Source organism: Labeo rohita, unplaced genomic scaffold (assembly GCF_022985175.1).
Source record: "Labeo rohita strain BAU-BD-2019 unplaced genomic scaffold, IGBB_LRoh.1.0 scaffold_482, whole genome shotgun sequence".
In the NCBI taxonomy this organism is placed as follows: domain Eukaryota; kingdom Metazoa; phylum Chordata; class Actinopteri; order Cypriniformes; family Cyprinidae; genus Labeo; species Labeo rohita.
This window is the reverse complement of record NW_026129402.1, coordinates 33093-58487: the sequence shown is the minus strand read 5'-3', so window position 1 is coordinate 58487 and position 25395 is coordinate 33093. Positions and strand designations below refer to the sequence as shown.

The 25395-nt window shown below is 36.3% G+C and overlaps 1 protein-coding gene and 1 long non-coding RNA gene across 2 annotated transcripts; both read right to left on the bottom strand.

Moving 5' to 3' along the window:
• Positions 1-5373: 5373 nt before the first annotated feature.
• On the bottom strand, positions 5374-9702 carry LOC127160868 (uncharacterized). The gene is made up of 4 exons (XR_007826872.1): positions 9552-9702; positions 7162-7202; positions 6765-7082; positions 5374-6598 (listed from the first exon to the last, which is right to left on the bottom strand). It is a non-coding gene; the product is annotated as an uncharacterized LOC127160868 (long non-coding RNA).
• Positions 9703-18733: 9031 nt separating this feature from the next.
• Positions 18734-25228, bottom strand: LOC127160866 (uncharacterized). Its single transcript, XM_051103512.1, has 14 exons — positions 25189-25228; positions 22038-22218; positions 21578-21757; positions 21400-21492; positions 21119-21184; positions 20584-20649; positions 20403-20495; positions 20260-20307; positions 20084-20161; positions 19937-19999; positions 19625-19675; positions 19322-19536; positions 19015-19174; positions 18734-18932 (listed from the first exon to the last, which is right to left on the bottom strand). The coding sequence occupies exons 1-14, from the start codon at positions 25189-25191 to the stop codon at positions 18772-18774; spliced, it is 1458 nt and encodes a 485-aa protein (XP_050959469.1). The 5' UTR covers positions 25192-25228; the 3' UTR covers positions 18734-18771.
• Positions 25229-25395: the final 167 nt, after the last annotated feature.

The window sequence follows — 25395 nt, the reverse complement described above, 5'->3', positions numbered from 1 at the left end:
CTGTGATTTTTCTCCCAGATGATTCCCGTGTAAAAGCCAGGTGAAGTGATCACACACACACACACACACACACACACACACACACACACACACGTTTGATTTAGTAAATTGTGGGCACTTTCCATAGACTTTTTTTTATACTGACCAAACAATACAGTTTATCCCCTCACCCAACCCTAACCCTAAACCTACCCCTTGCAGAAAACCTGTTTGCATTGTTACATTTTCAGATAAACATCATTTACTATTTTTAATCAAGTACACACACACACACACACACACACACAGAGAGAGAGAAATGTTAATCTGAGTTCTTTCATTTTGTGTATAAAATAACTTACCTAGTATATAAAAAGTAACTAATTTTTCCTCTTCCTTCCTTAAGTGAAATTATAGAACCTTCTTTAAGATTAATGTCACTGGAGTGATTAAAAAAAAACGTTGGCTTAAGTGCCCAAATACTTTTTAGAATCACTGTAAATCTCAAAGATTTGGTTCAGGCCTTTATCCAGTAGAGGACGCCACACAACAGAGAGCCAAACACACTCCACGCAGTAATAGAACAGTAGTAGAAAGGGTTTGTAATTGGTACCACAGTAAATGACAAAATTCAGTATTCTGTTATTTATGATTAAGAACAATCTGTTAAAGCGCTAGTTTAAATTACAGAGTCTCTAACATTATTTACACTAAGTGCAAATAGCCCGCCTTGTTGCCAGAGGCTACTTACAAGTGAAAATAGCTGCTCCTTTTTAATTATTTGTATCGATGGAGTAAGTTCTTATGGCAAGTTTGACATGGACAGATTCTTCCGTGATATGTGTGTGTACTTTGTGTGTACATTAAAATCCAATAGCAATGGTCCTATAGGATATTTATGTCTTGTCCTATAAGACTCTTCCTATCGGAATCCTATAGGAATGGTTCCAAAATATGATAGAAATTCTTATTAGAATCCTGTACAAGTTTCCCATTGGAATACTATAGGATTTTTTTTTGACAAGGGAAGGCATTATAGTTATATTGTCCAGTACTGGGTTCAGGTCCACCTTGAGTTTAAGTGGGAGATGTTTATGAATGTTTTTTTTTTTTCGTCTTAAATTTATGTTGTTACTTATTTTTTATGTTTCGTTTTATGATGTGGATTTGTCTGTACACTCAGAAAAATTTCCAGGCCAAAATCTGAGTCTATGTCAAGTCTAAATACAAGTCCACCTGAGTCTAAGTCAAAATTTATTAATAAACGCAGTCCAAGTCTTGAGTCCAGGTGTCACGCTTGCAGAGGGAAGAGACCAGAGAAGGAAGTAAAACAGAATGAGTGAATGTTTATTAGCAGATTTGATGTAAGACAGAGAGCATGAAATGGCAATAGTATTGTAGTTGACTTGACTTTCCTGATATAAAGAGTCCAAACGTAGTCTTAGGAGTAGAGTAGAGAAATCGGAGCACACACCGGAGATTCTGAGCAGAAGAGGGTCTGGAGCTAGCATCAGGGTGGTGAACGGTAGACCAGACAACAACTGAATGAGGGAGAAGTCTATTTATAGGGCGTGGTAACCAGAGCCGGACAGTAACGGAGTACATTTACTTGAGTACAGTACTTAAGTACAATTTTGAGGGATCTGTACTTTACTCGAGTATCATTTTTGGGGAGTACTCATGACTTTACTCAAGTACATTTGAGAGGCAAATATTGTACTCTTTACTCCGCTACATTTCCATCCATAAGCGTGAGTACCCATTACTTCTTCTAAAAAAAAAGGAAAAAAGAAAAATCTCAGAAACCCTCAATTTGTTGTTTCCCTCTCAAATGCGATTGGATTGTGCAGACGCCACTGATTGGGACAGCCTATCAGCAATCACCTTCATCTTTCCGCCAAAGTCAACTCCATGGTCAGATAATGATTTGGATAAGAGACGAAACCATGGACGAAAGAATGGATGAAGATGCAGCAGGTCCATCCCGGGAATGTGCCAACCCGTGGCCCCACCTCGCCAGACTATTTCAATTTTCTGAACAAGTTAATGATAGTTTTCGCTTCAAGTGTTTGCTGTGTTTACCAAAACAGAACTTCATCACCGCCTACAAAAATTCATCCTCCAACTTGCGGAAGCATGTCAAGGTACGTACATTGAAATAAACTTCCTTACATTTCTAAGCTAGATTCTAGCTACAGAAAAGTGCACTAAATGATTGGCTAGGTGCGATAATGCAGCTTTTTACATTCTCGGTTACGTTACGTTTGGGTAGTGGAAGCCACATGCACCCGCCAATTTGCCAGCTGTATCTAGCCACTCAGATGGCTAAGTTTGGCCTAACAATAATTAACATAAGCCAAGGCAAGCTAATCGTGTAACATTGATAATCAACTGAAGTCTTTTCAGATTGATGTTTTGACATGCCCCTGACAAATAGAGAGAGCATACAATGTATCTTTTCTAGTGCGAGCTCGAGTACGAAACGTCTTTTTTACCATACAAAAAATGTAAAAGTTCAGTCATAGGCTATGCTAGTCGCAAACAGGGCATTTCAGCTCACTTATTTCACCAGAGCGAATAACTAGAGCTAGCCCTACAGGGGCTATTTGGCTTTTTTTTTTTTTTTTAAATAACAGTTCAGCTGGCCTAGACAGGATTACAATAGTGTTTGTTGAACTGTAAGGCTTAAATGCCTATTCAAGTGGGGGAACGCTCTTGAGTGTACTTATACCTGTCTTGTTATACCATAAAAAATTGCTGTAGCCTACAATTGTATTTAAATACATGAGAGATATGCTACCCAAAGTCTTGTATTTGCCTGACCTAATATTGCAGCACTTGTTAGAAGCACCTAAATACTTTGCTGGTTCACGTAAATCAAAGTTAGTTGCACCAGTAAATTAAAAAAGTTAGTCTGGAGCCATTGGAAAATTATGAACAACCAGCACTTCATAATTAATAATACTGCTATGTAGACTACATGATGAGTATCTTTTTCTAATTGTCTCAGAAGACGGTTGATCGGGCTATCCTCCACTTCATCGTTCAAGGTCTCCAGTCCTTCTCCCTAGTTGAGACACCATCCTTCCAAGACCTTATTGTGAAATTACAACCGAGTAGTGCTGTCATGTCCCGCAAGATTGATTCAGCTACATCTAAAATGAAAGAACGTCTCAAGAACGAAATGAAAAAGGTACCATACATTGCCACCACTACTGATTGTTGGACGGCCAGGAGAAGGAGCTTTATAGGTGTAACAGCCCGTCGTTCAGCTGCCCTTGCTTGCCGTCAGCTAAGGGGCTCCCACACATTCGATGCCTTGGCAGCTGTTTTGACCGACATTCATGCAGAGTATGAAATAAGTCTAAAGGTTGTTAGAACTACAACAGACAACGGGTCGAATTTCATCAAAGCGTTCCGTGTCTTTGGTCAGCAGGATGAAAATAACAATGAAGAGTTAGTTGCAGAAGGCACAATCAAAGAAGAAGTAGGAGAAGATTGTGATGCATCTGATGGTGAAGAGGAGGTGGAATTCATGGATGTGGAAGCCATTCTGGAGGAAGATGATGGGCTTCAGTATCAGCTGCCGAAACATCATCGGTGTGCATGCCACTTACTAAATTTAGTTTCCACAGTCGATGTTGATCGGGCTAATAAGACAGAAGCTTACAAGAAATCCAGATCACCCTTTTCTAAGTGTCAGGTACTCTGGAATAAAGCATCAAGGTCTCCTCAAAATGCAGAGCTTATAGAGGAACACTGTAAGCTTCACTTGGTACAGCCTAATTCAACTCGATGGAACTCCTCTTTCATGGCCGTGGAACGTGTGGTCAGAATCATTAGAGACCAAGGAGAGGGATCTGTGAGAACGGTCTGTGCTGCACTCAATGATCCAATGTAAGTAGCTTATGTTAATGTATAATTGTGTTCTTATTTTGTTAGAGTAATGCTTACCACATTATCTGCTGTAGGTACATAAACAAATAAATAAATGTCCAGCATTGCACAGTGGTTCTGTATACATTTTTTTGAAATATGTGTTTGTTTATTTTCTTCTGTTTTTATTAGGTACAGTCCGGCTGACATAGCCTTTTTAAGGAATATTTCACCACCATGAGTCCAGTTGCGAAGTCCTTGAACATACTACAAGGAGAAGTCAACATTCAGATGGGCTGGCTGCTCCCGACAATCACCACCCTGACAACCAAGCTTGAAAAGTCCAGACCGTCACTCAGATTTTGCAAGCCACTTGTTGATGCTCTTCTTGAAGGTTTGAGGAAGCGGTTTGAGAGCATGGTGTCAGAGCCAGAGCTAATTGCAGCAGCCATTCTCATTCCAAGGTTCAAAACCTCTTGGACCAGCAATGACACAGTCCTACAGCTTGGTAAGGAAAATGTTTTGTTTTTTTTTGTTCGCTTGTTTTTTCAAAAAACTTTACATCCAACAATGATTCTATGTAGTTGTTTACTTGCAGAGTAATAATAACAAAAATATGTGTTTGTTGGTGTGATTCTATGTTTCTAATCAAGACCTTAGTTACATCAAGGAACATCTGCCAGAACACGATGAAGGTCTTCGGTCTCCTGATACTACATCATCCTCTTCTGATGAAGATGACTTCTTCTCCAATGTCAAGCAGACTCATTCCCATGAGATAAGTAAGCAACTTGATGGATACCTAGCTGCTACAGCTGAAGGAGTGAATACACCGGCCCCATATCCAGCTGTGCGTAACCTCTTACTAAAGCTCAACACAGCCCTGCCAGCTTCAGCAGCGTGTGAAAGGCTTTTTAGCATAGCAGGTTTGCTTTTCACCCCAAGAAGGGGAAGGTTCAAATGTGGATGCAAAAAATCCATTAAAACTCTAGCAGAGGTTTGTCAGAGCGTTGCCATTGTTGTGCTATTGCCTTGTGGGCAAGTGAGAAATGTTAAATAAAGCAACATGGTAAAAAGATGAAAATGACTTGACTTTACTTTCAATTCCTTTTACATTCTCCAAGGTATTAACATTAACATTTTTCATAACTCCATGTAGGACATTTCTGTACGTAAATGTAAGCACTGTGGCAGTAATAATCCAATATTTAGAAAATGTACTCTTGTACTCTTGATACTCAAGTGCTTTTAAAAACAAGTACTTCAGTACTTTTACTTAAGTAGACATCTGACTGTAGTACTTTTACTTGTACTTGAGTAAAATTTAGCAAGGGGTATCTGTACTTTTACTCAAGTAATGAACCTGCAGGTGAGGAGAAGCATTCATAATACTTGCTATTGTTTAGCAAACAATCTATGGATTTCAGAAGAAAACTGTTCAGTCGTGGAAATGTGTTGAGTTTAAGATAATTAATGGCTTCAGTAATCTTGTTTAAATAAAGAGGCGTCCTCTTTGAATCTTTTCACATCGCCATGAAGCTTTATTCTGGCAAAACACAACATGAAGAAAGAACACTTGAAGTACAGAAATGTTAAGGCAGCAACATATTGACAGGATTTATAGCAAATAAAAATCCTGTTTTGGTGTTTAAAGATCTCATTCTGTTTTCCAATATGAGCAGCAGTGCACATTATTTTCAAACAATTTATTACAAAACAGCAAGAGTATAACAGCACAAAACAATGTACTTATTATACAGGCCTTAACAGTAGTGCACACCTGAAAGAAAAAATGAAAACTGTACTAATTTAGCTAAAAGTAATTTTTAACTTACAATCTCACAACGTGAGAGAAAGTAAATCTATTAACTCTGAAGGATCCTTAGATCCGTCTATGCAAATTATTGTGTTGTGTTTGAATTTGATGTTTGTTTTTAATTTTATTTATAATCATTTATTTACATAATTATTTATAATCAGTTTATAATCATTAGTCATTCACATAATTCATATTTAAATATTTATTTGATTAAGTATTTATCATTTATTCATTTATTCATATATATTATGCATTTATATTATTCATTTATATGTTTTTATATTTTATATTTCTTAATATTTTCCTTGCTTATGCATTTTCATTATTGTTCAGTTCCATGATTGTGGTGTTTCATGAATTGTTTGGTCTAAGAAATAGATAACGGGGGTGTTTATGGAAATTCAGGGTTTATGGGATGTTGGATCCGTTTGATATATCATTGTTCTTTGAGCTGTACTCCCCAGACGAAGTCTGAACATTGAGACATACGCAACTAAAACTGTTCAATAAATTCTGTTATACCTTATTACCATCATCACTTCGTCTCCTGCGTCTGCTCTTTTCTGGCTTCCATCGGCAAACCTTATAACTGACAGAAACCTGCTGTTAGTGGGGTTGGGGTAACTACAGCTTGTTCTGTTACCAAAAGACTGATACTTTCTGACGGGATCTGTTGTCCGGGGCTGGATCCTAATTGTCTGGCGTGGGGACCTGATCTAACAACTCCTAAAACATTATAAACTTGGGAGTTCAAGGGAGCTTAAACTCCTTTTCTCTTGCAAAACATGGCATAGGCTATTATAAACAGAACAACTAATACAAATATAAGTATGCAAACACAAATCAGTATGTTTCTCCAGTCTGACTTTGCTTCTGGTCCTTGGTTTTCTTGTTCAGTGTTTTTTCCTTTTTCTGCTGTTGATTCTGCAAGTTCAGGAAAAAGAAAAACAACAACAACATAAATGCACTGTGATAAAGACAAAAGATTTGTCTATCATTTATATACTGTACAGTAGCATTCAGACTGGAATTCAGTCTGTTTTTATCTTAAAAATGCATAATAAAAAAAATAACATCTATTTTTACACACCTTTGATGATCAGTTTTATGGTCCCCTGTTTATCTGAGGGTGTGATGAAGCAGCTGAACTCTCCTGCATCAGTGTGTTGAAGATTGTTGAGTTTGATGGAGAAGTTTCCTCTCTGATGCTCATCTGGGAAAGTTGCAGCTCTGTTCTTGTACCGTGGGTCCTGTTGATCTATTGAATCTTTACCTTCAGTTATATCATACACAGTCTTGCTGTTATTGTGTCTCCAATGCTCATCAGTGTCTTGATCACGTTCAGCTGAAGAACACGGCAGGACAACAGATCCACCAATAACACCCTCTACTGTGACCTGCAGACACACTGAAATAACAGAGAATTTGATTGTAAAAAGTTTGTTGCATGAAATTATCTTTGAAATGTAGTTTGTTCAGATGCTCACCTTTGTTTATCAGCACTGCAAACACACAAATGAAGAAGCAACTGCAGAAACAGAAAAAGGAAAGTTCGTTTAACTTCTGAAATCTCAACCAGATCATGACATTGGTAACAAACTTGTTTGAGATGAGCAGAACTGATCACCAGTGATCATGCCAGTTATAAAGTGACTTGCTGTGATGTCAGTGATTTTGCAAACTGCAGGTAGACACAGTTTATATTTACCAGCTGAACAAACTAAAAGCCTGATGGATTCACTGCTGATAAAACTGAATGCACATTAGCTTAGAACAATAACAAGGTTTGGTTTTGTTTTGTTATACATTTTAATATTTTAAGCTCAAATTTTTCTGCTGGTCTACATTTAACATGTGTGTTTGGGATTTCAAATAACTGAATAATAAGATAACATATAATTCAGATGCCCTGTCTTACCTATAATATTTCTCTTGACCCTAAACATTGTTATGAAGCAAAGTTGTTTTTTTTTTTGTTTGTTTGTTTGTTTGTTTGTTTTTTCTTCTGTCGTGTGACACTCCTGGAAACCTTTGAGGTGTTGTGTCACCCTCACAACTGTGGCATGGTGTTGTTGGTGTTTTTATTTAAATTGAATAATCATTATAATTCATGGAGTTATTATTTATTAACATTTTCATTATTTGTCATATCCTAAAGACCAATTGATTGAAATCATTCAGTCTGAATGAATAGTCTGTTGCTATTAAACAATCTTTCTTAAAAACTATTAATTAAACTACAAATAGGATTCAGGTTGTTTCATTTGCCAGTTGTCAATTGTCACTGTTCAAATAAATTGTCAAAATGCATAAAACTAAATTAACAAATGTTTCCATTTATTTTCCTTAACAATATACTGGATGTGGCATATTAAACCTGCAGATGTTAAACTCTGAATATGATTTAGCATTAAATGTTCTTGTTAATCATCTTTACCCATTTACACTACTGGTAAAATTGTTTATTTCTTGCCCTATAATATTCAATCAACCAAGTAACTATGAAAAAACTGTATTTTACTGCTGTATATGAACAGGGATACAAGGCAATACAACACACTAATGCTAATGCTAAAGCTAAATCAAAACAATACGTTTAGCTATTTCTCTGTCTGTGTTTTAACCTGTTATTCAATCCTGTTGAATCATTATCAAACAATGATTGATGCATGAACGATGCTGAAAGGGTTTGTTTGTTTGTTAATGCTATTTTAAGTTAGAACTAAAACAAATGAGGCCTAATACGAACGTTGAGCCTTGAGCAGGTATCGCGACAGCTCTGAAGTGAAATGTGTGGGAAGTACAAAGCAAATAGTGAAAATAGAACTTCATTAAGAAAGAGTAAGAAATCATAAACGTACCCGGTATTTATGGTACCCATTATAATTAATTAATCGCAGAATTTCTAAAATACTAACTATGTGTCCATGCGATAGTCTTGCGTTAAGGAAGTCGTCATAGAAACATGTGATCAAAAAAAAAAAAAAAACCTCCTCCACGTCATGTCCGTTGACGTCGTGGATATACATTTATGCACCATACGGAAGATCAGCCCCTTTCTTTCAGAACATGCTACACAACTAGTCAAGCTCTTATTCTGTTCAGGTTGGACTATTGCGACGCTCTCTTGGCAGGTCTTTCAGTCAGTCCTATCAAACCGCTGCAACTAATCCAGAAATTGAAAAGAGCGCATGTCACACCTCTGTTTATCAATTTGCACTACCAATAGCCTCTTCTGTAAAATTCAAGACATTGATGTTTGGCTTCAAAACAACCACTGGCTAAAGGCACTACTTATTGAAGAGGCACAAAATCATTCTCACAGATTTTTACCATAACTGTTTAACTCCATTCAAGCAGCTCCTTAGCCATCTTCAAGAAATGGTTAAAGACAGATCTAGTCCATCTACACTTGACCCTCTAACACTATATCATCTCTATTCTATATTTATTATATCCCTTTTCTTTTTATTTATTTATTTATTTAAACTCTTAACTCTAGTGATCTCTATTCTTTGTATTACATCTACTTTTAATTATTATAAAATATATAAAAATAGCATAACCCTTTAACAGTAGCTCTATCTACTTATTTTATATCTACTTAAAAAAAAAATCTTGCTACGTGTACTGTGTTAGACTAACTGGGACTTTTCACGGCACTTATTGTTGCTCTGTGCTGTCTTGACTTGTCATTTCATTGGTTAGACTACAAAATGTTGATCTAGTTTCACTGAAAAGTAAGTTAGATATATATTAAAAACAAGCTGGTCTTTTCAAAAGGTTGCCTTAGTTTTCCTTCTATCAGATATGCCGTTTGATCTAGTAAGTCAAATCAACAGCAGTAAATAAAATGGAAAAATGTTCTCAGACTTACTGTACATGAGATTGAAGCTTCTTTCATAAACTCGTCTGGCAAAATGTTGTATTCTGGATCCTGATGCTCAAATAAAACATTAAATGACTACATTAGCTGCTGTCACTGAGTACCTTTATATAGTCAGTCTGATGGGGGGAGATTTTTGAAGTTCTTACTCATTTGGTTTCTATACACAAATGAGGTTGTTACAGGAAGTTGTTGATTCTTATCTTCTCTTAGTGACAGTAAACTAAAGTCAAGAAATGGGAATGACAGCAGAAATCTGTCAGAATAGAATAAAAGACAGAATAGATAAACAACTTAATAGATTAAATAGATCAGAGGCAACTACTTTTTTATGTAAAAGCATATTTTCTATTTCTGTCTTTTCTATTTCTTTAGAAAGTAAGTGTTGTTTTTCTGTTCTATCCGCTGCGTGAGATTACAAGTGAGACATGTTCCTGGATCAACATCTTTTGTTGATCCTGGATCAACATTACTGTCCAAACATATAGACCTAACCCAATCTCTACCCCGAAACCTAACCCTAACCATAATTTATTCTTAAAATCAGAGGGAAATGATTAAACAAGGGTGTAAAACAGGGGTCACCAAACTTGTTCCTGGAGGTCCAGTGTCCTGCAGAGTTTACCTCCAACTTTCCTCAACACACCAGAAGCACCTAACCCTGATCATAAGCCTAAAATTAATATTTCCTGAAAAGTTATCTTTTGTTGATCCAGAATCAACAAAGATGTTGATCCAGGAACATGTTGTACTTAAATGTTAACATGTTGTGAAAAACTGAAGTCACGACACAAGAGAGCATTGAGGACTCATCATCATTCAGAGAAATGTTTTTTTCTTGAGGATCCAGATTCAGAACACAACATTTTCCCAGAGGAATCAATTGCAAAAAGCTTCCCTCTCATCTTTATGTAAGGTAATAATTACATTTTACTGATTTAGTTAATGTTCTTCTGCCTGTATGGTGAAAAATCACTTTTTTATGTATAGATCAAACATTTTTGATCAACTAGATCGATCTGTCATTGTCTTTATTGTGATTCTGGTTGACCAAGGAAGCAATTAGCTTTATCTTATTTCAGCCACGTTTTATAATTGACATTATTTTTTTTTTTTTTTTTTTTGATGGTAGGCGTGAAATATTACACAGCTATCTTTTAAAATTGAGCCTACAACAGTACAGCAGTGTTTTAATCTAATATTTAATTAATTTTAATAGTTGTTACATACAATTCATTTAATTATTACTATGTAGTAGTTGATGACTCTTAAAATAAAATGGGTCTGAATTCTTTACATATGAAATTTCACAAGCTGAATGAATTATTTATCTTTAATGATCAGTTCCCATGCCAACCCTTGCAATAAGGGGAGCACTTCCAAGCTTGACCAGAAGGCAGCACTAGATTACAAGGGCAGCCTGGCAGGGCCCAACTAGAGGTCGTGAAGTGGTTAGTGATGCGGTTGAGTGTCTATCTCAGTAGAGAGAACAGGTCCCAATCAACCAGCCTCAAGGAGGGATCCGATAACCCATTCATGCATGCCACTCCTCAGAGCCAAACAGAGATGGGAAGTTACTAAGCACAAATACTTTGTTACTGTACTTAAGTAGATTTTTCTGGTATCAGTACTTTACTTCACTATTTATTTTACTATCTATTATTTTACTTTTTATTTTTGCTCCTTACATTTTTTACAGAAATATCTGTACTTTCTACTTCTTACATTTTCAAACCAGGCTCGTTACTTTAGTTTTAATCAGCATTTGGTGGATCACCATTCAATAACAAATCTCTAATAAATCATGGATCGGTTAGTCTTTAATGGCTGTAAATTAAAACAGATTGTGATCAATCCACCAAAAAAAAAAATGTGCTTACTATACATTTACTGTAATAAACCATGGTTAATTTTGGTAAGAGAAAAATATGACTCATGATAATGCAATAACATGTTCTGTATTACGATTTTTCTGTGAAGATATTGTCATGATGTAATCATTATTGTACTAATTTTGACATTTAGGCAATTTAGAAAATATAGTTTTATTAAAGCTATAGTATTTAAGCTATTTTAAATGTATTATGAATTATGAATTATGAATTATGTTCATTTTCCAACTCCCGTAGAGTAAACAGTTGAGTTTTACCATTGTTTAATCCATTCAGCTGATCTCCGGATCTGGCGGTAGCACTTTTAGCATAGATCATTGAATCTGATTAGACTGTTAGCATCTCGCTCAAAAATGACCAAAGAGTTTCGATATTTTTCCTATTTAAAACTTGACTCTTCTGTAGTTACACTGTGTACTAAGACTGACGGAAAATGATAAGTTGCAATTTTTTAGGGCGATATGGCTAGGAACTGTACTCTCATTCTGGCATAATAATCAAGGAACTTTGCTGCCGTTTTGGGTGTATGGGATGACCATGAATGTGAGTTTTTTTCCCAGCCTGAAATTTTGTCCCAGTCTGGCCCTGTTCTACATAGTGGTTGTTTAACCTTGATACATTCATTAGCCAACAAAGTTAAACAAGTTAAAACAAGTTATTTTGTATTAATGTGTCAATATGATGTAAGGTCCAGTTACCAGTGACACTAAAACAGGTAGTAGTAATGGGTACTTTTCACTTAAGTACATGTCTGAGTCCATACTTCTTTACTTTTACTTAAGAAAAAACATGTAGTCAGTACTTCTACTTTTACCAGAGTATTTTTAAACATGAGTATCTGTACTTCTACTTCAGTGAAGGATGTGTGTACTTTTGTCATCGAGCCAAAGCCCTCAGAAGGCTTTCTGTAGAAACGCACCTCACTCATACCTCAGGAAATGCATTGTACTCGAGCCCACTTCGAGAAGGGGAGATTCACTGGTTCAAATGAGCCTAACCATCTACTGAACTGCAGAGTGGAGTTAAGGAGTGGAGCTGCTCTTGAACTATTTTGAAGTGTCCCAGAAAAGGGTATGAATACTTATGCAATGGAATAATTTTATTTTAATTAATTAATTAATTTATTTATTTCTAATAAATTAGCCTAGTTGTTACTAAGATTTTTTTTTTTTAACTTTGTCATTATGGTGTATGGAGTGTAGATTAATGTGGAAAAACGTTATTTAAAGCAGTTAAACATAAGGCTGCAACATAACAAAACATGAAAAAGAAAATGCAAGGCATACAGTATAGATAGATAGGTTTGGATAGATCAAATGCTTGAAACTAGTTTATTAGATATTAAAGATGTAACTTATGACTAGGCCGTCAGTCTGTGTTATAGTGGGATTTTTCAATGATTTCATTGCAGGTTACATCATTACATCCTATGCCAGTAGGTGGCAGTAAGGGGTTGTCTTTATGAGTGAGTGTCAGATAGTCTCTGATAATAGATAATGTGAAATTTACAAGTCTGCATGAAACTGCTAGTGATAGTTTTCCTTATTATGATGTGTAGTGAAATGGCTGCTTGAACAAGAAGAAAAAAATTACATTGTGCTTTTTTTATTTTTTTTTTTTAAATTTTGTCCATCGAGTGTTGATTTGATCACTGTGGCTGTGATGCTTTTACTTCTTAATCCACGACAACAACATGAAGATCATTCAGCTTCAGTTCCGTGAGTTTTCTTATATGATACTGGTTTATTTACACGCCTTTCAAATGCATTAAAATTATAAAGTTTTATGGGTAACACTTTATAATAACATTCAGTTGTAAGTAATTTATAAGCAATTAGTTAAGGATGAAATAAACATTTACAAAACATTTATAAAATGTTACTAAGTGATATGCTAACAATTTGTGTATGTTTTGTTAATTCATTTACAAGTAATTTACAGGTAATTAGTTAATAATTAATTAATCATTTATAAAACAGGACTGCATTCATAAACATTAATAAGTGATATGTTACTATTTTTATCTATGCTTTGTAGATTAAGTGATAAATCATTTACAAGTGATTATATAATGATGACCTAATAATTTACAAAACATCAGTATACGTTCACAAATGATTAAGTAATATGTTAACGGTTTACGAATCTGTCGTAAGTTATGTTTAAAAAAATAGAATATCATGAAATAATCAAACAGATCCTTAGTCAATGGTTAATAAGTTACTAGTTAATATATTATTAATCAAATATAAATAATTGGAATGTCAATCATTGAAATGTTTCCCCTCCATTGAAGATCACATCATGAATAAATCATTTACAAATGTTTCTGCATCCCCTAATCTAAAGTGTAAATAAATCATCAGTTGTAAATGTTTTACTCATCATTCGTAGATCTTTCCCCACCAGTGTGTATACACACATAACCTGTAACCGGCAGGTTTGTAAAACATTTACAACTGATGAATAGTTTACACTTTAGATTAGGGGATGCAGAAATATCTGTAAATTATTTATGCATGTGTTTATACAACAGGTTTTGAATGTTTGTTGTGTGTACTGCAATGTAGGGCTGACTGGTGAGGGTAAAGATGGTAAACACATGGAGTATTTTAATGCTGTGCACCTGATGTGATCTTCAGTGGAGGGTAAAACTGCTTCACATTATCACTAGATCCCACACACACCACACAGAACACAAGTCTGTGCTGATTTTACATGTTTATTTTACAGGGTTTAAATGTTTATTCGCTTGACAGCAAATAATTTATTACTATTTAAAAAAGAAAATAGTTTCAGAATAACTGAATTTTTGTGCTTTTCAACATATCACTTATTAATAATTTATAAACACATAGTCATGTTTTGTAAATGATTAGTTCATCATTAACTAATTACTTGTAAATTAACTTGTAATTGACTTGTAAATGAATTAACAAAACATACACAAATTGTTAGCATATCACTTATTAATCATTTGTCAATGTTTTGTAAATGATTATTTCATCATTAACTAATCACTTATAAATGACTTACAACTGAACGTTATTATAAAGTGTTACCAAAACCACTGACGTTTCCATCATTTTGGAAGAGCATCTTGACCTCACCGATATCTGTGACGTCTTGAAAGCATTTGTGCTTTGGATAGGTCTTCTTTATATTGTTAACATTGGTATTTTTTTTAAATAAGGTATTTATTTCGTTATTGAAAGTTTCAGCAGATCCAACTCCAGAAAAAGGTTTCGGAAGACCTCCAAAGTATATTTAAAGGGTTAGTTCATCCAAAAATGAAGATGATTAGACCATGATTTACTCACCCTCATGGCATCCTAGGTGTATATGACTTTATACTTTTAGACAAATAAAATTGGAGTTATATTAAACATCGTCTTGGCTCTTCCAAGCTCTGTAATGGCATTGGGTGGGTTGTAGTGTTCAACAGTCCAAACAAAAATCAGATAAAGTGCATCCATCCATAATAAAAAGTGCCTCACACGAGCCCAATGCCATTATAAAGTTTGAAAGAGCCAGAACAAATTTTAATATAACAGATGGGATTTGTTTGAAAAAAGAAAGTCATATACACCTAGGACACCATAAGGGTGAGTAAATCATGGGCTAATATTCATTTTTGGATGAACTAACCCTTTAAAGTTCTTGGGGTATCGCAGGTCCAAGGCACATGTCAATCCCACAAGACAGGAGCAGGCTCTGCTACGATCACGGAGTTGGTTGAGGACAGCTAATTCCTCTTGAACATCAATAGGTGGATCAGTCTTGTCTCCATTGGCAACACGCACCATTTGTGTGGATTGCAAGTGACGTGCAGGTAGCTGAGAGTGCAGGTGGCGATTGCGAGTGACATTGTAATTTAGTTTCTTTTTTCTTGTTTTCACCACTTGGCTACTGTTGTAAAATGTTGAGAGATTCAATTTAAAAAAAAAAAGAAATAAATAACTAAAATAAAGTAAAAATAAAATCGACTTCAGGTGACGTCACTTCCGGAAGTGTGGTTGTCTGAGAGTGGAGGTGTCTGAGAGTGCAGGTACAGATGTCTGCAGCCAGACATTGCCGCGGCCTGGGTCCCGCCAGGCTCCTCCTGCTCCAAGTTCCTCCTGTCGTCTCCCTGGCCCCTCCCTCCGTCTGGTCCGCCCTGGTTCCTCCTGTCGTCTCTCTGGTTCTTCCTGTCACCTCCCTCTGTTGTCTCCATGCTGGACTCCTCCTCCTGGATTTATTTTTATACATTCATTAGCTTCCCCTCTCTCGGATTCATGTGACTTACGTGCTCTTTTACCCATTTTTCATTGTTCTCTTTACATCCAAATCCTGCTGGCACATCAGTAGCTATCAGTGCAGACCTTGTCACCAAATTTGCAATGTATTCAATAAGCACAATGCTGACATGCATGAGTATCAGAGAGCTTCCTTTCATAGTTCCTCTGGGAATATTCTGGATTCTGATCTTCAAGAGATTTTTTTTTTTTTTTTAAGATTTCAGTGCAGGTTACATTGTTACACCAATAGGTGGCGGCAACGGACTGTCTTTATGAGTGAGTAAGTTAAAACGGCGCTTTTCAAAAGTGTTTTTTTTAGGTAGATAACATTAAATATAATAAAGACAGAGTTTGCCTTTGTAGTGTCACGTAACTGTTACCAATGAAATATGGGGGAATGATTTTTTTCCTGAGTGTTGTGAAGTGTTTTTGTTGAAATGTGTAAAACGTTCACTGATGAACCAATATAAAGTGAAATCACCTGCTGTCGTTGGCTGGAATGAACCAAAAAAAAAAAGGTTACTATAGTTAAGACATGGTAACCACAAATTAAACCCGGTCTTGCTACACTAACCATGCTATTTGTAGTAAAACTATGGTTATACAAATGTGGATGTCCCTACAAATGTGGACATGACAGCCCACTGTGGGGAGCAATGTGAGGCCCTGACTATGAAATCAAACCTCAGGACACTAGGACTGAATCATCCCCTTCAAGAGAGATTGGTATGTTGGTGGCATTGCTTTGTCACAAAGATTGTTTTGATATTCATGATATTATCTAATTTATTTTGTATTGTTGCAATTCTTTTAAGTGTTTGAGCTTAAAGTTATCAGACACCATTTTAGACATAGAGCAGTTTTAAATTCATGTAATACTTAATTCAATTACACATGTCCTCAGAGGGAAAACGTTTCAGGCTCACAAATATTTCTGAAGTGCTTTTTGTTTGACACTGCTTGCATTTATTTGTAATATGTGTAATGTGTAGGTGAATTATGTACTGGATGAGGACAGACCAATGAATGAAATAATCATTAAGAATGGTCGGACGTGCCTCACAAGAGAAAACTTTCTAACTCTGGGACTAAGAAGGGAAATGGATTCAATGGTGTGGAACATTTTTAGTTTTCATTTTGAAGTAATTGCACTTTTTATGGATTTGGGATTAAAAGTGTATTTACAGGTGGGAAATGCTTGTTTCAGACTTATCAAGGCATGTGTGTATCTGTATACAGTTATGTGACAAATTCAACTGAAAAACTGTCTGTAATTACTGATAGAGATATCTACTACAGGGGAAAGATGTTTACGTTGTAGATCTCCATATTTCACCAACTTGGCTCTTTTCCTCATCCTGTGACCCACTCCTCTGTCTTCCAGTAAGTAACCACAATACATTCAACTAATAGCGATAACCCTTATATCTTAGAAAATACTTATCTTCTCAAAACAAAGTTGCATCACACAAGGTAAAAACACTTCACGGTCATACAACATCGAGGAAATGCAAAAGAGGAGCTTCAAATGTCCCAGTCAACAATTTGATCTCCCAATGATGTCACTATGAGCTCACAATATTCTCATGGTGCGGTCACAATGTGTGTGTCACAGTGAACTAAAAGTGTAACCACACAGAGCTCTCACTGTGTGCTCATACTTTGTTCACAACATGAGGTCACTGCACAATCACAGTGCACTCATACTGTGGTCAAAATATGAGGTCACATCACACTCACTGTGTGCTCATACTGTGATCACTGTGTGCTCATAATGTGGTCACTGTGCGGTCATACTGTGATCACTGTGTGCTCATACTGTGATCACTGTGTGCTCATAATGTGGTCACTGTGCGCTCATACTGTGGTCACTGTGTGCTCATACTGTGATCACTGTGAGGTCACTGCGCACTCACTGTGTGCTCATACTGTGGTCACTGTGAGGTCACTGTGCACTCACTGTGTGCTCATACTGTGGTCACTGTGAGGTCATAATGTGGTCACTGTGCGCTCATACTGTGATCACTGTGTGCTCATACTGTGGTCACTGTGCGGTCACTGTGATCACTGTGTGCTCATACTGTGATCACTGTGCGCTCATACTGTGGTCACTGTGCGCTCATACTGTGGTCACTGTGCGCTCATACTGTGATCACTGTGCGCTCATACTGTGGTCACTGTGCGCTCATACTGTGATCACTGTGCGAGGTCACTGTGCACTCACTGTGTGCTCATACTGTGATCACTGTGAGGTCACTGTGATCACTGTGCGCTCATACTGTGATCACTGTGCTCATCATGTGGTCACTGTGCGCTCATCACTCACTGTGTGCTCATACTGTGGTCACTGTGCGCTCATACTGTGTCACTGTGCGCTCACTGTGGTCACTGTGTGCTCATACTGTGGTCACTGTGATCACTGTGGTCACTGTGCGCTCATACTGTGATCACTGTGCGGTCACTGCGCACTACTGTGTGTCACTGTGCGCTCATACTGTGGTCACTGTGCGCTCATACTGTGGTCACTGTGCGCTCATACTGTGGTCACTGTGCGCTCATACTGTGGTCACTGTGAGGTCATTGCGCACTCTCTGTGTGCTCATACTGTGGTCACTGTGCGGTCACTACTGCACTCACTGTGTGCTCATACTGTGATCACTGTGCGTCATAATGCACTCACTGTGTGCTCATACTGTGGTCACTGTGTCACTGCTCATCACTGTGTGCTCATGGTCTGTGGTCACTGTGAGCTCACTACTGCACTCACTGTGTGCTCATACTGTGGTCACTGTGAGGTCACTGCGCACTCTCTGTGTGCTCATACTGTGATCACTGTGTGTGCATACTGTGGTCACTGTGTGCTCATACTGTGATCACTGTGTGCTCATAATGTGATCACTGTGTGCTCATACCGTGAGATCACCATATAACACCACTATGCAATAATTGTGTTAGTTCACTGTTATCTAAAATGATTCAGTTAACTCAAACTTTTACACCCACATTCTTTATTTCCATCAATAAAAACAATCAAACAAAAAGTCAGCTTTTTCCTTTATTTGGTTTCCTTTTCAGCCTGGTGTTGGCGTTGGACAAAAAAATTTCTACTTGGCGAATACATTCCGCGTCTGGAGTTGTTCTGGTGATTACTTTTAGCTTCTTCACCTCTATTTCATTTTGTTTGTGAAAAGACCTGACACATTCTAAAAACACAAAGAGCAAGGTGTTAACATTACAATTTCTATAGCACCATCCAGATGCACAAACCAAAACTTAAACACTTACTTTTCAAACATGTCAGGAGCACAGGTGGCAACACCTTCTTCCCATCTTTCCCCGTTCTGTTATACAGACAGAGAACATTGTCTGACGCTATGCTTTTTAAAGCCTGTCTCACCATCTCACCTATATTGGAGCTGCCGTGAGTATGGATGAGATAGTGTACCTGACAAAAACATACATAATATTGTCATGATTAAAATATACCAGGCTTCAACATTTCTTTTACATGGTATCTGCTGCAAAAAAAAAAAACAATAAAACTGTGGCTTTGTTGTAAAAATAAACGCTAAATTTATATAGTAGTACTAACATAAAGCTCTCGATAATTTTTGTCTTCTTCAAGCCTCTGACAGAAGGCTTCAAACGTTTCAAAGCTGGAGCACTGTTGTTGTTTAAAAAGTTCCTCATGGGCATCTTCTTCTGCCCGCTTCATGAGAACAGACTTAACTTTTGCCAAGTCATTCATGATGACAGCTTGTCTCTGTTCCAGCATTTGAATTTGTTGGAGTATCTTAGTATTCAGATCTGAAAAATTGTAAAGTTAGATTGTTATATAGCAAAGGATGTTTTATGTCTGTATAAATAAATAATGTCTAATTGATATATCACATACCAAACAATTTCTCCATGGTGACTTTGCATTTTGTTTCCTTTGGTTCCTTCCCTGTTATCAAAATTACATACATAAGGTCAGTGAAATTGCATTTATCTAAATCAGTTATATTGTTTCTATAATTTATTTTTCTACATCAATTAAACCGTTTTTTTCCCTGATCGTTTTATCCACAATGCACATGTAGGTGGTTCACTTTAATTGTGGGGACATTTGGTACAATGTAAAAAAACACACACACACACACACACACATGCACACACACACACACACACACACACACACAATAAATTATATTAAATTATAACTCACCTGAAGAAGCAGAGCTTTTGGGATGATCATCCTCATGCATTGCCACATTTCCCTGAAGAGTATCTGTGAGAGTCATGACACAAAATTCTCTTATAAGGTACCTTGTGATGTGTTTGCATGTGTTAAAGGGAATATCTATTGTCTCACCTAAGAATACTGGGTTGGGCTGGCTTGAGTTTAAATAACTGTCATCAGGGCTTTCATTGTTATCATCCAGACAGTCACCTGAACAATGTGAATTAGAATGATCAAATTAGCTTAACCAGATTCAATTTAAGAGAAAAAGTGTTTTCAATTTAAGAGAAAAAGTGTTTCATACTCACCAGATGTTTTGACACACAGAACTTTCTGAATAAGTGGACTCTTGACTACTTTCCAGAAAAGACATAAGACATTCAAAATCTGCAAATAAAATTATAAAGCTGATTCTGCTAAGTTCCTTAGATAAGTTAAAACACAAGCTTACCATGGTATCTGGGAGTTTTGGCCAGCTGAACATTCTTTGTCTTCAGACCAACTCGCTTCATTGCATTTCTTGACTTCTTTAAATGCACATCATCTGTTTATCACATTAAAATTAGTATGATCACCTAATCTTTTGCCATAACAAACCTTGTATACACAATGAATAAACAATGTATACACACCTGGTGTCCTGGTTTGCACTGGAATTTCTTTATAAGTCATGTGATGTTGTTGAAGATCATGAAATTCTGAGAGGAAGATATAGAAGTAAGTGGCTTAATGTACATCAATACATTAATGCATGGGTTTTCAAACCGGGGTCAGGGGACCCACAACAGGCCTCCAGAGGGTTGTAAGGGTCTTCATAAAATTCATAAAAAACAGAAATATTAATATATTCAAACATTGTTACAGTCACATTTTTAAGTTCTTGATAGAGACATTTAAGTGTTTATATTTGTTTTTTATCTGTAGTATGGGATTTGTATTTCTTTGTAAAACAAAATTCTTTGTAAAGCTTCTATAAAACTAATACATTTGAACTAAAAATGTTTATCTTCAGGTTTACATGTCCAACATTACTGCTTAGCTAAAGGTTCATCATATATGGTGGGTTTTCGCAATATAAAGTGTAAAAACCTCTGCATAGTAACACATTACACACACCATTAATACATGAATTTATCTTTTGTATATGTGTGTATATGTTTAAATCACCTGAGACATCAGAGCTTGTGGGCTTGGGATCATCCTCATCTTTTTTCCCACTTCTCTGAAGAGTATCTTTAAAGATAGATCATGCAGAAGAAAAATAATTTTTATTAAATAAAAGTTTAGTTAAAAAGTTAAAACACTGTCACACTGAACTTTCTGAATGAGTTGAATATTGAGTAATGTTCAAAAGAAGAAAAAAAAAAACAAATAAAAAATGGATTGAAAAAACATAAAAAGTGCTTTAGCTAGTTCAAAGTTCTTCATCAAAGTTAAAACAGGCTAACCATGGTATATAGGAGGTTTGGGCAGTGAGACATTTCTTGACTTCAGACCAGATTGCTTCACTTCATTTCCTGACTGCTTCAAGTTCATATCATCTGTTTAGTACATACAAATAAAGAATGATCACAGAGTTATGGCTAAATTGTTTTCTGCATACCAATCATTTCAATATATACAGACCTTCACAGGAAGATGTCTCTGAATTGATGTAACTTTCATCACAGAGCTTATTTTTCCTTTTTCTCTTCTCAGGTAATTCCACAACTGCAGGGTCTGTCATTGAATAAGTAATTGAGTCCTCTGCTGCTGAGACCCCAGTTGTGTAATCTGAGATGTATTGATTTGCTTGATCATAGTCTCCTGTAAGTGGGAAATTTATGTATACTATGTGTATAATGGAAATTCAGTCAACTATTTATTCATCATAGAATACATAAATATATTATGATTAGCAAATTTATAAGACCACCTATCATAATATTGAGAAAAAAATCTTCCAGAAATCTGTTAAATACTTATGTAAAACTAAAATTGTGATTGTCTTATATTAGGCACAACAACTTGAATTTGTGTTCTTATACCCACATTTCAGCATCACATTCATTTTCAATTCAAACGCACAATTATTGCAATTTCTTACCAATTGATGGTCCAACGATCTTCACAATGTCATAAACCTTCCAGTTAGGGTTTGGTGGAGAATTGTTTTTAATGTTTGAGAGTGATGATGTCCATCGACACTTCAATGTTCCATTGTCATCAAAAATCCAACTGATTGGTACAACAGATGTCTGTCCATCACCGAATAAACAAATTCGATACTGAAAGATGCACACGCACGCACGCGCACACACACACACACACACACACACACACATTATTCATAGTCTTTGGATCAAAATCAGGATAACATGCAATAAAAAAGGCAAAAACCCTGCCTTACTGACTTAAGAACTAATCAAACTGAATGCATGAGCGGTATAAGCGCTACCGCATTGTATTCATCTTTATCAATCAATGACAAAGGTATCATGATTGCTTTATGTCTCAGTTGAGTGGTGTCAGTATGTAACATTTTAGTGTGATTCCAAAATCCTTTGAATATGCCAATTATTCTGGAGTCACATGGCTTAGTGTACAAAGGTTCCATTCTGCTAAAAACCTCACAAAAAATCAGATTTTCGTGAACTCCATGTATAAGGCAGTAGCTATCATTGGTCATTCTGTAACATTCTTTTGTCTTTGGCGTACCAGAGTTAACATTTGATTTCTTAGAACTTGATATTGCTTGCCTCTCTGCCAATCTGTTAGCTACTTGAATCAGTGGATCACTTGAACCGCGGATAAACCTCTTGATTTGACCCATATTGTTCTCAAACTTGTACGCTGAACAATAGTGTAATGATCTGTTGTAATTTGCAACATCAGTGAGATGTAGCAAGCAATGCACATTATATGAGATGAAACTCATGCTATACAGGCTGCTACCTTTTTCAACAAAATATGTTAACAGCTCATCTGCATAATCACGATGCTCCATTAGGTTTTCACTGTACAAGATGCGCATTCCAATACTAAGTGAAAGGAAGTGAATATACTTCTCCTTATCGAGAACATATTTCAAAATCACTGGTCCAGTATAAAGCAAAAATGTTCGGAATTCAGTTGCTTTCCAGTGCTTCAGTTCATCTAACCCCCTGGGTTTCCTATTGAATTCAGGAGGTATGTGCTGTCGGACAGCTTGATGAAAATAAGTAATGATGCTAAGATGTACAGCTGATAATCTATGGGCCAAAGGTCCTTCTTTCCACAGCATCAACATTCGCTTAGTCACTCCTAGATCTACACAATGCATGGGATCTATTGGGAACTGCCTGATCATATCAATGTCCAGATTCAAAAGAATGCTATCTGTTTTGTGATGTTCAGGATTTGTCTTCTGTCTAAATGACTCATTGGTTCTGAGATTTCCTTTATACAAAAAAAGCATTTTGCTCTCATGAACTCCTTTTACATCACAAAAGTCACAGCCATAGCGGCCATTAAACTGAACTATTCCTTTGATGAGGGCTCGTGCTGGTGCATCACATATGATGTTTTTGAGGACAATTCTCTTCCCTTTAAAGCCTGTTTCCATCAGTTCTTGCAGCTCCTCCATAAAATCCCTCAAAAACTCCAAATCATCTGGTTTCTTTGCTCCAGAATACAGAGCAACAACAAAAGGACTGTTTTTCACTTCATCAATGTTGATGACAGCACACTGAAGTGGCCACATTGTGAGGTTTTTGGACTTGAAAATGGGTAGGCCATCAATATTCAAAGAAATCTCAAAGTGGTCGTATTTTGAAGTGTCTTGCTCAGACAGAGTATGCGTAAGACCTTCCTTTAATCCAAAATATGTGTATTTGCCACCTATCAAAAACAAGATTTTACAGTTCAGTGAAATTTCTGAATAATATTGCCAAATGAGTGCATGGACATTTTCAAAGTTAAAATGTACCTGATTTTTCAGTTATTCTCAAACTGCCAGAACAAGGTGTTTTCAATAGTGTTCTTCCGTCTGCTGGAACATCAATGTCATGTTCCTTCAAAATCTTAAGCAAATGAGTGAGAGAGGTCATGGAGATGTTGAATTTCATTGCCCACTCAGACAGCTTTTTCTCCAGAGACAAAGCTAGCTCTGAGTTACTTTCACTGGTAACATCCATGGAATCATTTAGTCTATCAATTTCATACCATAGCACTTGATCTTGCATATTAATGATGGTATTCTGTTGTGATTCTGAATCATACTGTTCTTGCAAGTCTTCATTTAGATGCTGCTCCACAACATTCAGCATATTTCCTGAGTCGTCTGATGAGTAGTCTGATTCAAGTTCTCTGGAGGAGTGTTCACTATCAGAAGTGTTTTCATTTTTTTTCTGAAGAGCCAAAATGATCTTTTTTGATTTTCTACGAGCTTTTTGTTGCTGTCTTTTCAATGCCTTAATTTTTGTTTCCAAATCCTAACAGGCCAAAAAGAACTTCTGTATTAGTAAAACATTATATGAAACACATAAGTCTTTTACAAAATAAGTTTTTGTTTGAGAGGAGAACCTTAGCCACTGTCACTGATTACTGTATTTGATAAATTTTTAAGAAGTCTTCTTTGAACAATTTTTGTATCCTAAAGCAAGTGTGTATCCTAAAGTACTGTAAAACACTTTTGTAGATCTACAACATTCTTAATGATGTAGCTGATGTCTGGGTAAAGTTGCTTGTTATGTTAATAAGAGGATGAATGTCAGTCACTTTGAGTTTTGGTAAATGGGAAGTGACGTTGAAGCTTTTAACATAAAACAGCTACAGTTCCGCAGATAGAAGTTGTTGTTAAAAAAACTAGTCATATAGCGTGGTGAAATAAGGCTTTTTATCTTTAATATGAGTGTCTAAGAGTAGGCGTACTTCATCTTTTTATCCAAAGAGCAATGATAGTTTACGCTATTACACCAGTGCAGCATTCTTGCTTACTGTTGTTTTACAGCGCTTGTTAATTATTGAAATATAAGTATAAATAAAAAAATATTAATATATTGAAATATAAAGTTAGTAATGTTGTAATGATCTGACATAACAGGCCTAACAATTCACAAATACTGATATGCAAACTAGCTGCAGCTAGCAATTTTGGTGTGATTACTGAAGGTAAAATGGCTGGTGCACATGTAGCATGTGTGAGCAGTACTCTGCTAAAAAAAAAAAAAAGACCAGACCACATTGCACATCTAAAAGTATGTAAATAGGCCACTCACCATTTCTGCGGTGTAACAATACCATGCACAACTTTTTCTTCTTCTTTACATGTTTTATGGTGGTTGGAAGACCAGCTTAGATGGTGCATTTACCACCGCCAACTGGACCGGAGTGTGAAGCATTCACAATGAGCTCACGCTTTACACACATGGTGAGGATCACAGTATGAGGATCACATGAACTCACGTTGAGCTCACGCTTTACAC